Here is a 12,865-nt window from a genome sequence, read left to right on the forward strand (position 1 = left end):
CCTCGTTGTAGCAGCACAACATTCACCTTTATGTTCTCGTATTTCCAAAATTCTAATACTACCAACAATATAAGGTAGTTGGAAAATGTTCCTGCTGGCCATCCTGATTAGGGCATCCACCATTTTATGTTAGTAGTGCAATTTGTTGTTCACTCAAGATGATAGTGGACTCCAGGAAAGAAGCCCACCTTGTGGAACGCCCTCCCATCAGATGTCAGGGAAATAAACTATGACTTTTAGAAGACATCTGAAGGCAGCCCTGTTTAGGGAAGTTTTGAGTGTTTGATGTTTTAACGTGTTTTTAATATTCTGTTGGGAGCAGCCCAGGGTGGCTGGGGAAACGCAGCCAGATGGGCGGGGTATAAATAAATAAATGATGATGATGGCAAACAGACCTGATCCCATCACTGCAGGGCTATTCTAAGGATTTGTCATGGCCTGTTAAAGCTGAGTTTCCATGCTGTTGTTGCCAACTATGGAAAAGCAATGCCATCTCTAATTGATCACAGGAATAGCTCACTTTTTCTCCCTTAGTTTTGAAAGTCCAGTTTACAGTGTGTTGAAGTGCTGTACTTAATGCCATTCACCACAACAAAGGCAAATGAACAGGAACTGGCCAATGCAACACAGTTGTGACAGACGTGTAGCAGCATCTACAGTGGGGAGACCCAGTATTTTTCTGCATTATTTGTAGGAACACTTTTTGGTAGGCTTGTAAGAACAGTGCACACGGCTCTTGCAGTTTCAGCAGCAGTGCATTGATCCATTTTTGCTCTACATCTTGTGTTGATCTGTTAGGTTGGATGCTGTAGACCTTATTTTAACACATTAGTTTTCATTGCATTTTAATATTCTTGAGAGCAACCTAAATAATGTGCTGTTACCTGAAGTGTGATCCAGCTCTGCTGACGTATTAAATTGATCTCCTGTTTAGCAACATATATTGCTTTATGAATGTAATTTTATTATTGATTTTATGCTGTACACCACCACAATATTTTCTTAATGCTGCCAGTATGGAAAGTTTTGAAAATAAATAATAAGCATGATTTTGAAGAGGGGTGGGTGGGTATAAATATATCACTAAATTCAATTACAGTTTTAAGTATCCTGTGGTTTTTCTAGATGAGGCCAGTGTTGGTTTGCCAGTAAATGCACCTATTTTGGCTCAGAAGCATATTATTTGGTAGTTGCTAACGCGTAAGTGGCTGGTTGGTTTTGCTGGGACTTCTGTTGTGTACATGAGCATTTCAAGGGGCTTCCCACTTAGCTTTCTGGAATAGATGATATTTATGTGTTTCAAATTGGTTTCATAGACTTCATAGACTGGCTCTTTCTAGGGTGGAATATAAAAAACGCTGTGAAAATGCTAAAAGAACGTTTTGAAAAATACATTGAATTGAGTGTCGCATTTGTGTATTACACTTTACAACATATTTAAAACGTTTTATTTGCAGCTGAATCCTAGGAAGAGCAACTGAGCCCTAGCCTGGGCAAGGCTGAGTAGGATGTGTTTCGTTTCTTTCTGCTTTGCCATACCCTTTTTATCTGAATACAATGTACTATATAGATGGTTTTATATGGTTTAACGCGGTGGGCAGTTGTTGCTTTTACTCCCATTACATTAAATCTTTTCCTTTGTTTAACTGCTAAGAGGTAGAGCCATGGACAGATAGAAAGCACAGTATCCAAGGAGACAAAGCAGAACCTATTTAAATACTGATGACTACTGTGCAGACATGACCTGGAACCTGTCCCTTTTGTTCCCTTTCCTTTTCAGGAGCGCATCCGGAACCACAAGTACCGCAGCCTGAATGATCTGGAGAAGGATGTCATGCTCCTGTGTCAGAACGCACAGACTTTCAACCTTGAAGGCTCTCTGGTAAGGCAGTTGCCGCTGTCGTATGAATGGCATGTATGTCCCTGTCCATGCAAAGAAAGGTTCACTGCATCTCTCTCCCTTGAGTCCCTTAAGGTGCGCATTGAACTAGACCTCTTGTTCTGGAACTGGAATTGTCAAAACCTGATTGCCAGCTGTTTATCCTTAGAACAAGTAGCTGCTGTTGTGTCATCCCAGTTATCACAGGGGCTGTAATTTTTTTATGGAACCATGGTACGTTGGCAGTGTATGAAGCAAGTTCTGAGGTTGCATAGAATTGTTATTTGCTGCGTCGTGAGGTTTTCTGAGACTTCAGGGGTGTGTATAATATGAAGTGCCTTGAACACTCAGAAGCACTTTCAGCATGAGCCCTGAAAAGATTTCTCTTTGAGCAAAAGCATTGTGACAGTGTAGCATGATAGTAAACATGTGAACTAGCTTTGTGGAGCTAGGATTTTACCCTGAAATGTGATTTGCATGTTCCTTGCAGATTTATGAAGACTCGATTGTGTTGCAGTCTGTCTTCACCAGTGTGAGGCAGAAAATTGAAAAAGAGGAAGACAGTGAAGGCGAAGAGAGCGAAGAAGAGGAAGAAGGAGAAGAGGAAGGATCTGAATCTGAATGTGCGTACTTGCTTGCTAAGGTTTCTTTTGTAAAAAGTATGTGTATGCAGTTTAGTAAAAGAAAATGCCTGAAAGGAGGAACCAGAAAGTCAGCAAACTGGTATTGGATTGAGCCACGGACTCATGTTCTGTGTACACTCAGAGCATCATATAGGGGAAACCCTTGTGCTGCCACTGTTTTCTCTATCCTTGGAGACTTCTTGATTTTCCTCGAGGGAAAAAAGCCCGTTTTCAGTGTGCAGATGCAAAGCCTTACAGTCATTGTTCAGAACCAACTGGAGGTGAAAGTATTGGTTCTTGATTTAAAAAGGCAATGAAGTACAGGTGGCATAAAGGGAATTAGGCTATATAATGATGGAGCCTTGTCATGAATGGTATTGCATTTCCATTCCTGTGTTCTTTGCTCATGAAGAGATGGGAGCACACAGAGATGGGGAGAGAGAGAGAGCATGAAGGCTGATCCTATCCTGTTGTGGCCTTGCCAATCTTACCTTTTTCTCTTTCCCCTCAGCTCGTTCTGTCAAAGTGAAGATTAAACTGGGCAGGAAGGAGAAAGCACAAGACCGGATGAAAGGACGCAGGCGCACCAGCCGTGGGTCACGGGCCAAACCTGTAGTTAGTGATGATGATAGCGAGGAAGAGCAAGAAGAGGTAACTGCAGGATGTCATTCCCCTCACATTCTTGCCAGTGGTTCTCAAAGGAGTCTTCAAGGACAAATTTGTGCAATTCCAGTGAAGGGAAAGGGGCAAAGAAAGGAAGACAGACAAGTCCTTTTACAGTTTAGGCAAGCACAGAATTGGGTCCCACTGCTCATGATCCAGCCTCTTGGGTTTGTAGTGGACAAAATGCTGAGTTAGAGCCAGGGGCCACTACTCATCCTGAAATTTCCTGGATGACTTTAGGCCAGTATGTCAGTCTGGCTGCTGTGAGGATAAAGGGGGAGGGCACCCTGCATAAAAAAATTAATTGCCTAAAAAAGAGTGACCTATATTATTTTTCTTTCTCCTTCAGGATCGCTCAGGAAGTGGCACCGAAGATGATTAAAGAGACATTCCATGGTGCAGACCTCAAAGCACCCGTCTTTCCAAAGCAGAGATGCTGTATTCCCTTAGCTGCAACGGGTAGCAAGAAACGTAGTGTCGGATGTGGGCAAACTGTATAAAACTCTTCCATATTTATACTGCAGTGAAGATGTAGGACTTGTTTGTGTCTTGCCTTGTCCTCACATCAGTAGCATTTGTAACAGCATTAACTGTTTTAAAAAGAATTATGAATTGGGGAACACTTGATATATATATTTTTTCTTTTTATGGCAGTACTATTTTCAGTTGCAGTATTGAATCACTGTAGTTTTAACCTGTGGGTGCATGTGTGTAGCAGTCCACTTCTTAGTACTGTATTTTATGAAAACAGGTTGAGCAGCCAGCTGCCCACCAGGTGAGGAGAGGGTGGCAGTGGCAACTGTGTGTCACTGGATTTCAAAACAGTAATAAATTAAGCAAAAAGTACACCCCTTTGTCTGTGTGATGCTTTCATCTTGCCGTGTCAGCTAAATAAATTCCTCCAACTGTTGCCATTTTTAAATAGCTCCTTATCCACAGCATCAGGGGTGTCTGTTTGAGACCATTAATCAGCATTCTGTCTCACTTTACAAGCCTTTCTTAAAATCACAACCCATTTCCTAGCCTCTCTTGTGATAACAGTTTTATGTCATTTTTTCCTACCCCCAAAAAATCCATATTCCTTGAACAAACACCCAGCTGTTGGAATCAAATATTTATACAAAGCACAGACATACAAAAAGTACATTGCTGCAGCAAATTAACTTCTGTGGGCCAATTATTTTCTCCGTGCAGCCCCCAAAACTGTGGCAGGTGCTGTTGAGGAGACTGAAGGAGAGGGAAGTCCAAAGCAAAGCCCATCATGTTCCCAAGTTTGGCAAGGGGTCATTTTCAGAAACGGGTGGAAGGCGGGAAACTGGGGGAGCTAAGAAGTGGCAGAGCCCATTTCACAGGAGCGGGGATGGTTCACAGCACCAGAATATACCAGGACCCAAAACTGGGAGGAGCAAACAGGATCATGGGAACAATTTGAGGTGGTGGTGCTTAGCCCTTGGGAGTCACCCATGGCACTCTTACCCAGTTTGGTGAGCCATGTTCGCCTGGTATGGCTGAGGCTTCTCAGGTGATCACAGTCCGTGTAGCGGGCTAGTGCCCGGCACCATCACAATCGGTGTATTTCTGTACTAAAGAGCGGAAGGCCTTCCACACGGCTGCATCACGACAGCAGATGGTGCCACCTCCACGGTATTCCTCCGCACGATTGCGGTTCATGTCCCCAACACAGGCCCAGCCAGGATCACTCTCTGTGCTCACACACCACTTGGAATGGTCCACCATGGAAGCAAAGGAAATGGCTTCATGCTGGAAGGCTATTTCCTCCATATTGTAGACTCGGAAGTGCCCGGAACAATTGGAAGACAGGATCCCTCTGGACCTGAGCCAGAACTGGACGTATAGATTACTGGCGAGAGCTTGGGCCAGCCAGCCTGAGTAGAGATCTAGGTAGAGGAAAAGTTTTTATCAGAAGAGCCTTGACATGACTGTGATGACATATTACCAACCCCTTCTTTTAAATGTGTTGCTCAACACCTCCCATCACCTCCATCTCATCACCTACCATCATCAAAGGAGCGAAACTTTGCAAAGCTGATAAATTCCTTGCCCCCCACCGATCTGAGGGCCACGCTGGAGTTCCAAGGCTCCTCCTCAATGTGTTGCCCCTCTGAAGCATTCAACAAGGCAGGCAGGTCCTGGGCAAAGGTTCCTTCCACGTGATGATCATAGACAAGAGGCTCAGTGTAGAGCAGCTGATTCCCTGCAGCGGAGACAACATCTGGCACATCAGAGCCACTGGCTTGTAAAGGAGCTGTCCCCCAGCTGACAAACCTCCTAATAGAGACACTCAAGATTTACCAGATATGCCAGCTAATAGCCATCCCAGCCAATAGACCTACCTGAGCTACGTTTCATGCTTAAGGGCAAACTCCTGTGTATGTAAACCTTACATACCAAAGGTACATAGGACAGGGAGAGGGATGAGGGATAGCTTGCCTTGAAAATGACTGGCATGGCATATACACTTGCATCTTGCATCACAGCATTGTCAGGGGCAGGAGAAACGCTGTCTTGTTGACCCATTTCCCTACCAATGCAGCTGGGTATCTATCCGGCAAAGTTAGCTGAGAACAGAGAGCCTTCCAAGCCCAACTGTGGCAATTCTGTTCCTTGCTCTGGTTCCACTAGATCATAGATGACAGAAGTGGGTCCCTTGCCCCTAAGTAAGGAGTGTTTATGTGTATGTGCAGAGTAGCTAGAGCTAGAGTTAGGATCCTTTTCTCCTAACTTCCCCTGTCCTGTGGCGTATTTTCCCGAAGCTGGGGATAGTCTCAAATAGTACACAGGGGCCAATTTCTGCCTTAAGCTACTCTGTAAAGTACCACGTACCCCTATGGTGCTGTATACAGGTTTGGTTCATACAAAACACATGTCAATGAAACAGAATTTGCAGGGAAAACCTACCATAGGGAAGCCCTAGCCCTTCCCCACCAGGAGCCTGGAAAGAATCCCAGATACTTCCAGTATTGATGTTCCGTCTGTATCAAGATCCTACACCTACCAATCTCTTTGAATTGGCCATAGGGAAGTGTGATGCACAGGAAGGTCTGCCCATAGGATAGGCCAGTGTGAGGCCAGTCATACTGCTCATCTGCACTGGGTGGGAAATGAGGAGTGCTGTGAAGCAGCCAGAATCCCTGTGTTTTGTCCAGCAGGATGACTCCTAGAAGGGGAAACAAAAACAAAAGTGGGGGTTGAAACTTAACCCAGGTGTGCTGAAGTTCCAAGAGTGTTGTGCCAGGTGCCCAGGTGGCTGGTCTGGCCAAGTCATGATCTACAGCCACCACATAAGTTGACGATAACACAGAACCAGTAGCTGAAGTTCTCAACCTTCTTCAAACTTAAAGACACATTTGCTGCGCTCCTTTGCATGCATTTGGAGAAGAAGAAGAAGAAGAAGAAGAAGAAGAAGAAGAAGAAGAAGAAGAGGAGGAGTTTGGATTTGATATCCCGCCTTTCACTCCCCTTCAGGAGTCTCAAAGAGGCTAACATTCTCCTTTCCCTTCCTCCCCCACAACAAACACTCTGTGAGGTGAGTGGGGCTGAGAAGCTTCAGAGAAGTGTGACTGGCCCAAGGTCACCCAGCAGCTGCATGTGGAGGGGCGGAGACGCGAACCCAGTTCCCCAGATTGCGAGTCCACCGCTCTTAACCACTACACCACACTGGCTCTCAAGGGGGGGCTACCTTTTGTATGGCCATTGAGGCTGGAGAAAAGCTCATCTGGAGGCTCATAATTGAGGCTGGAGACAAACTCCTTTGGAGGCTCATCGTTGTATAGGACATAGGCTGTTTGCTCCTCCTGGGTGAGAAATGAAAGATAGGGTGGTTAGAGAACTGGTCTATTTTCCAAGCTTTCCTCTTCACTGAGTTTATTGAAGCAGCCAATACTTTAGCCCCTCCTCTGGGCCAGGCACTCAAGAGCCAGCCAAACTGCACAAGGAGTCCAGGTAGTTGCACTACTGGCAAATGTAAAAGGGGTGTTTAAAAGCTTTCCCAAAGCTGGAAAAGCACTAACGAGACTTTGGGAAGGAGGCGGGAGGAATATAGGATCCTGTGTTGAGCCCTCACACCTTCTTCCCAAAGCCCAGCACCTCCATTGCGTGACAGCATGAGGGGAGGCAGCAGGGGGGCTGGAGGGGGCTTCCAAAGTTGGCAAGGGCTGCCAAAAAACGGCCTTGAGGGTTGCATGTGGCCCTTGGGCCACCCTGCTGTAAAGGATCCTTGGCTGGACCTTGGAGATCATGCAGCACTTCTTGCAGGAGCCACAAAATAAATCTGAGCTTGAGGAGGGCCATCGCTCAGTAACAGAGCATCTTGTTTTGCATGCAAAAGGTTCCAGTTTCAATCTCTAGCATTTCCAGGTAGTATGCCTAAAACTACAGAGACCAACAGCTAGTCTTTGCAGACAGCATTGAGCTAGATGGACTAACGGCCTCCCTAGATATAAGTTGGCTTCCTTTTTAAATTAATTAAGCCATTTTGAAAGCCTGGGCTCTAATCTAGGCAGCTGAGACAGCCTGCCAGTGGACACACAGTGAACCAGTCTGCCTGGAGTGAAGGCTTTTGCTTTGGGCTGGAATTGAGCCTTCGCAACCAAGGTCACCCTTCCTATCACTCCTACTCATTTGGGATACTGCAAAAGCAGCCTCACACCTCCTTTTCTCAGACTCACCTGTCTCCGGGATGCCTCTTTGTAGAGCTGCTGTACAGTCCGTCCCACGGCTCCTTCGGTACTGTTCATCAGGCTTTTGCCTTGTACCCAGCCCTGGGTCTGGCCATCTAGATACATGTACCGCATGCCCTCTGCTGGGGGGCTACGATGGGGTTTGGGCAGCTTGTAGGCAATAAACCTGAAACCCAAAGCCCATTAGAAATCACACACCTTGCCACACTGGGGACAGAAGTCTGCCCTTTCTACTTAGGACACAGGTGGGCAACATGGTTACTAACTAGACATTCCTAGTTTACAATCCCCTTTTCAAATACCCCACCCACATTTGTTAGGAGTGTAAAATCCTTTATTTATTTATTTTATTGGTTAAAGCACCCTGAAAACTTTGCAGAAGGGTAGTAACTTTGCAGAAGCATAGTATGTAAACCTCATAGAATAAAGCAAGAGTAATAAAAGCAATTAGGTCCAATGGACACACACACCAATCCACAGGCTGCCCAGAGTCATCATAGCAGGAAATGCTCCCCGAGACGGCATTGTGGAGGACGGGCACAGACAACAGCAGCAGGATGGGCAGCATGAGGCCTTTGTCTGAAGTCCCTGCAAGGAATACAGCAACAGCAATGAGTGATGGTCAAGAAGTAGCCTTGAAAAGCATACAGCACCTTGTATCCTTGGTGATTGCAGCCCCACTTTCTGAATTTTCAGCTTCTATTGCAATAAAGCGTCTTCAGCGCTTTTACTGACATGCAGGCAGATTTTTTTTTTATCCAATTCCTCTCCAAGGAAAACAGACTCCTTAGTTAGCCCCTTACTGACCAAGCTGCATAGGAACTTCCCTTGGCCCTTTTTCTTTCCTGTTTATTTCCATGAGCACTCCCCATTAACAGCAGGTAAGAATGAGCTCATGGGACACGGCTGGCACTGTGGCCTAACCACTGAGCCTCTTGGGCTTGCCGATCAGAGGGTCGGCAGTTCAAATCCCCGCGCCCCGAGCTCCCGTTGCTTGGTCCCAGCTCCTGCCAACCTAGCAGTTAAAAAGCACGCCAGCACAAGTAGATAAATAGGCAGGAAGGTAAACGGCGTTTCTGTGCGCTGCTCTGGTTTCGCCAGAAGTGGCTTAGTCATGCTGGCCACATGACCCGGAAAAACTGTCTGCGGACAAACGCTCCCTTGGCCTGTAAAGTGAGATGAGCGCCGCAACCCCAGAGTCGTTCGCAACTGGACTGAACTGTCAGGGGTCCTTTACCTTTTTTAAGAATGAGCTCAAATACCAGCTGTTGATCAGTAGCTGCTAACAGGGGTTCCAGCATCATATTGCAAGATCCTGAAGAGTTTGCTCATGTGAGGAATGCCACCAGCTACAAATGGGACTGAGAGCTACAAGAGCAATGCCCCTCTTAAGACAAGGAGCTAGAAAGTGCAAAACAGATCTGAAACCCATGATGAGCCTCCTGACATTTACACCCAAGAAGATTTCAGGATTCAGCATCTCCCACTACACACAAAGGCGTACTTCACTCTTTGGTGGGGAAAGCAAACAAATCCTAGGTAGAGAAGCTCCCTAAGAGTCAAGACAGCCTGCCAACTGACCATGACAAAAGGGCCCCTGGGCATGTGCAGAGACCTGGGATTGAAAGAGCTGCTGCTGGTTGGGAGATCTATCAGATCAGGGATGGGCAACCTCTTTAATTTATATATATGTTCTGTTTTACAATTTAGAATATTTATTTAAACAACCTTAAAATATCAATGACTTCCCTTCTTCTCTTTCCATGGTTCATTTTACATAACATAAATCCCTGCTTATTTTATATAAAGTAAACCATACACAATTTCCCCCTATATATTCAATAAACATTTTACAATCTTCTTTAAACATATGTTCTTCAGGTCAAGGGGGTGATGATACAATGGGCTAAAGATTTTGGATATAATATTCAGTTAGAATCTTGGGAAAGGTTGTGGAAAGAAGGTACTGTATTAACTTTACTGCATGCAGTGCACTTAAAGAAAATGTTATGGAAATTATGTACAGATGGTATTTTACATCAGCTAAATTGGCTAAAATGTACAAGACAAGAACTAATAAGTGCTGGAAATGTAAGGATAGGGAAGGTATCTTCCACCACATGTGGTGGACTTATTAAAGAGGTAAAGGCTTTCTGGGAAATGGAATATAATGAATTAAAGAAAAAGTTTAAAAATACTTTTGTTAAAAAACCATAAGCCTTTTTTACTGGGTATAGTGGGTGAAGAGATACCAAGGGAAGATAAAAGACTGTGGCAAGAATTCTTTTAGCCCAAAAACGGAAACAAGAAGTACCAATGAAAGAAGAGTGGCAGATGAAGATGGTGGACTTTGCAGAACTGGCAAAGCGGACAGGAAAAATCTGAAACCAGCAAGATCAAGTATTCCAAAAGGATTGGAGTAAATTTATATGATATTTGAAAGATTATTGTAAGCAATTAACATCACTATCAGGGTTGTCTCATGACTTGTAATAATAAATTTTCTATCTTTCTATATTACCGGTAAATTAAATTTGGAGTCATTCTGTAATGAGTGTAATTAGAATTGGAAAACGTATAAATTGCAATGATATCAAGGTTAATTTTGAAAGCCATGAGGCGGGAGGGAAGGAAGTCAATAGGCTCTAAGAGCCAGGGTGGTATAGTACAGGGGTCTGCAACCCATGGCTCCGGAGCCGCATGTGGCTCTTTTACACCTTTGCCATGGCTCTGGGGCGGATACTAGCGAGGGGAGGAGGCGCATTGTGCGCCCCAACACTCCCCACTGTGGCGGGCGCTGTACTGGCTGTGACGTTGCATGGGGGTGGTGCGTGCGTTAGTCACGCGGCGTCTCAACGTCACCTTCCCACCCGCCCGCCCGCTACATTGTAAGGGGCATGTACGCTGGTCACTGCATTGTAAGGGGGCATGAACGTTGGTCACTGTTTTGAAGGGGAGTGAAGAATACACACACACACACACACACACACGAAAAGGTAACTTGTTAATTTAACGTTTATTTCTATGGGGAGGAGTAATTCTGAGGGGTCAAACAAAGAAGTAATAAAAAAAGAGACAAAAAAGTTATTTTTATAATGACGAGTTTTGCGGCTCCCAGTTTTTTTTCCTTCGGAAACGGGTCCAAGTGGCTCTTTTTGTCTTAAAGGTTGCAGACCCCTGGTATAGTGGATAATGATAATGTGAATCTATACAGTGATACCTCAGGTTAAGTACTTAATTTGTTCCGGAGGTCCATTCTTAACCTGAAACTGTTCTTAACCTGAAGCACCACTTTAGCTAATGGGGTCTCCCGCTGCTGCCGTGTCGCCGGAGCCCGATTTCTGTTCTTATCCTGAAGCAAAGTTCTTAACCTGAAGCACTATTTCTGGGTTAGCGGAGTCTGTAACCTGAAGCGTCTGTAACCTGAAGCGTATGTAACCCGAGGTACCACTGTATATTAAGTGGAAAATAATTTTTGTGTGTGTGTGTGTGTGTGTGTTCTTCAGTAATAAGACGAAAGAGGGACAGGGTTGGACTAGATGACTCTGGGGGTCCCCCCCAACTTCTTCTCCCTGCCTGACTCCACGGCGTACTCTGCACATGCCCAGGAGCTCTCTCTGTGATTACCTGCTGCCAGTCTCGTGGGCGGCGCCAGAGAGGGGGGGGGGGAGAGAAAAAGGAGGGCAAGCCCCCCCCTCAGCAGGAGCTCTGCCCCCTCTCCCTTGCCTCCCCACACACATTGCCCACCCAGAGAGACGCTGGGCCCCTTCCGTCCCTTTTCTGACAGGGAAAGAAGCCATTCCCGGCAGCGCTGCCTTCCCTCGCCGCCCCCCGCAGCGGGACCAAGAGGGGTTCGGCGGGGAAGAGCGGGGTGTGGGGGGTCCCTCAAACTGCAAACAGGGCCGCTTACCCAGCTCTCTCTCCGGAGGCGCCGCCGCCGCCGCCCTCAGCCAAGTTCGGGAACCGAAGAGACCGACGCGCCGCTGACACAGAACTCGGCAACTTTCGCTCGCTTCCCCAAAATACAGCCGGCGACCCGGGGAGGCAGGGGTGGGGTGGGGATGGGTCACGTGCCCGCGCCTGGCCCCTCCCACCCCGCCTCCCTGGGCGCCCCCGCAGCGCCTTTCTCTGGGCGGGGCGGGCGCAGGTTGGGGCGCGCCGGCTCCGCTCGCGTCTTGCGCGCAATCAGCGCTTTTATCGGCAGCCGAGTGATTCACGGCGGAGGGAAGGCGGGCTCTCGGGCGCCCCTAGAGGAAAGGAAGGGAGCCGGGGGAGCCTGTAGGCGAGCGCGGGGGGTCCTCCTGTTTTTTCGTGCGCAAAAGTTCTCTTTATTTTATTATTATTATTATTATTATTATTATTATTTGAAATATGGTCGGAGTCCAGAGCGGATTTCATGCTCTTTATTCAGCTCATGTTGTTGTTGTTGTTGTTGTTATTATTATTCTGTGAAATATACTTGGAGTCAAGAGTGGATTTCATGCTCTTTATTCAGCTCATAGTAGTGAGGAATGGAAGTTCCCCAAAAATATCTGCTTTATATACATTATTTACACAATGGGCCCCACGTGATTGGCTAATTCCGGGATTCTCCTGTAGGCCAATCAGGTTGCGGATTCACTTCCACCTGGAACTGGATTGGGTGGCTCCTGTGAACCAATCAGATTGCTGCATTCGGAATCCTATTGTTCTAGGACCAATCAGACTGCTGCATTTTGGATCCTATTCAACTCAGTACATAACATATTTATGCTTTTCAGATTTATACATTTCACCAACTTCAAAACTGCTGTCAGATCATTGGTCATATGTGTACATATATATATATATATATATATATATATATACACACACACAATTTATGATTTTCAGGTTTATACATTCCAGTAATTTTACAGTCATTTAAACATTTCAAAACTTGACTTCATTCCCCCTCTTTCTGCGGTTCCTTACATTTATTTTCAATATCTTCTGCATATCCCAATTGACTTAATTTGCTC

At 45.9% G+C, this 12,865-nt stretch overlaps 2 protein-coding genes across 4 annotated transcripts in view; one reads left to right on the top strand and one right to left on the bottom strand.

The window, feature by feature from the left end:
• SMARCA4 (SWI/SNF related BAF chromatin remodeling complex subunit ATPase 4) overlaps positions 1-4,011 on the top strand; it is a 61,539-nt gene extending 57,528 nt beyond the window's left edge. For all 3 annotated transcript variants that reach the window (XM_081845034.1, XM_081845032.1, XM_081845033.1), the window contains 4 exons: positions 1,781-1,882; positions 2,370-2,502; positions 3,014-3,153; positions 3,515-4,011. In XM_081845034.1, coding sequence (XP_081701160.1) covers positions 1,781-1,882; positions 2,370-2,502; positions 3,014-3,153; positions 3,515-3,547 — 408 coding nt within the window. In that variant the 3' untranslated portion in view covers positions 3,548-4,011. The remainder of the gene's footprint in view (positions 1-1,780; positions 1,883-2,369; positions 2,503-3,013; positions 3,154-3,514) is intronic.
• A 253-nt stretch (positions 4,012-4,264) lies between these two features.
• On the bottom strand, positions 4,265-11,939 carry DNASE2 (deoxyribonuclease 2, lysosomal). The gene is made up of 7 exons (XM_081845441.1): positions 11,776-11,939; positions 8,336-8,453; positions 7,854-8,031; positions 6,866-6,980; positions 6,182-6,343; positions 5,183-5,380; positions 4,265-5,063 (listed from the first exon to the last, which is right to left on the bottom strand). The coding sequence occupies exons 2-7, from the start codon at positions 8,431-8,433 to the stop codon at positions 4,711-4,713; spliced, it is 1,104 nt and encodes a 367-aa protein (XP_081701567.1). The 5' UTR covers positions 8,434-8,453; positions 11,776-11,939; the 3' UTR covers positions 4,265-4,710.
• Between the last annotated feature and the right edge of the window lie 926 nt (positions 11,940-12,865).

The sequence above is a fragment of the Podarcis erhardii genome (genome assembly GCF_964252035.2).
Source record: "Podarcis erhardii genome assembly, chromosome: 17".
Lineage (NCBI taxonomy): Eukaryota > Metazoa > Chordata > Lepidosauria > Squamata > Lacertidae > Podarcis > Podarcis erhardii.

Coding starts and splice junctions, on each gene's coding strand:
- DNASE2 (XM_081845441.1), bottom strand. CDS start 8,433: ATGCTGCCCATCCTGCTGCTGTTGTCTGTGCCCGTCCTCCACAATGCC. Junction 8,032..8,335: donor TCTGGGCAGCCTGTGGATTG/GTGTGTGTGTCC, acceptor TTTGGGTTTCAG/GTTTATTGCCTACAAGCTGC. Junction 6,981..7,853: donor AAGAGGCATCCCGGAGACAG/GTGAGTCTGAGA, acceptor TTTCTCACCCAG/GAGGAGCAAACAGCCTATGT.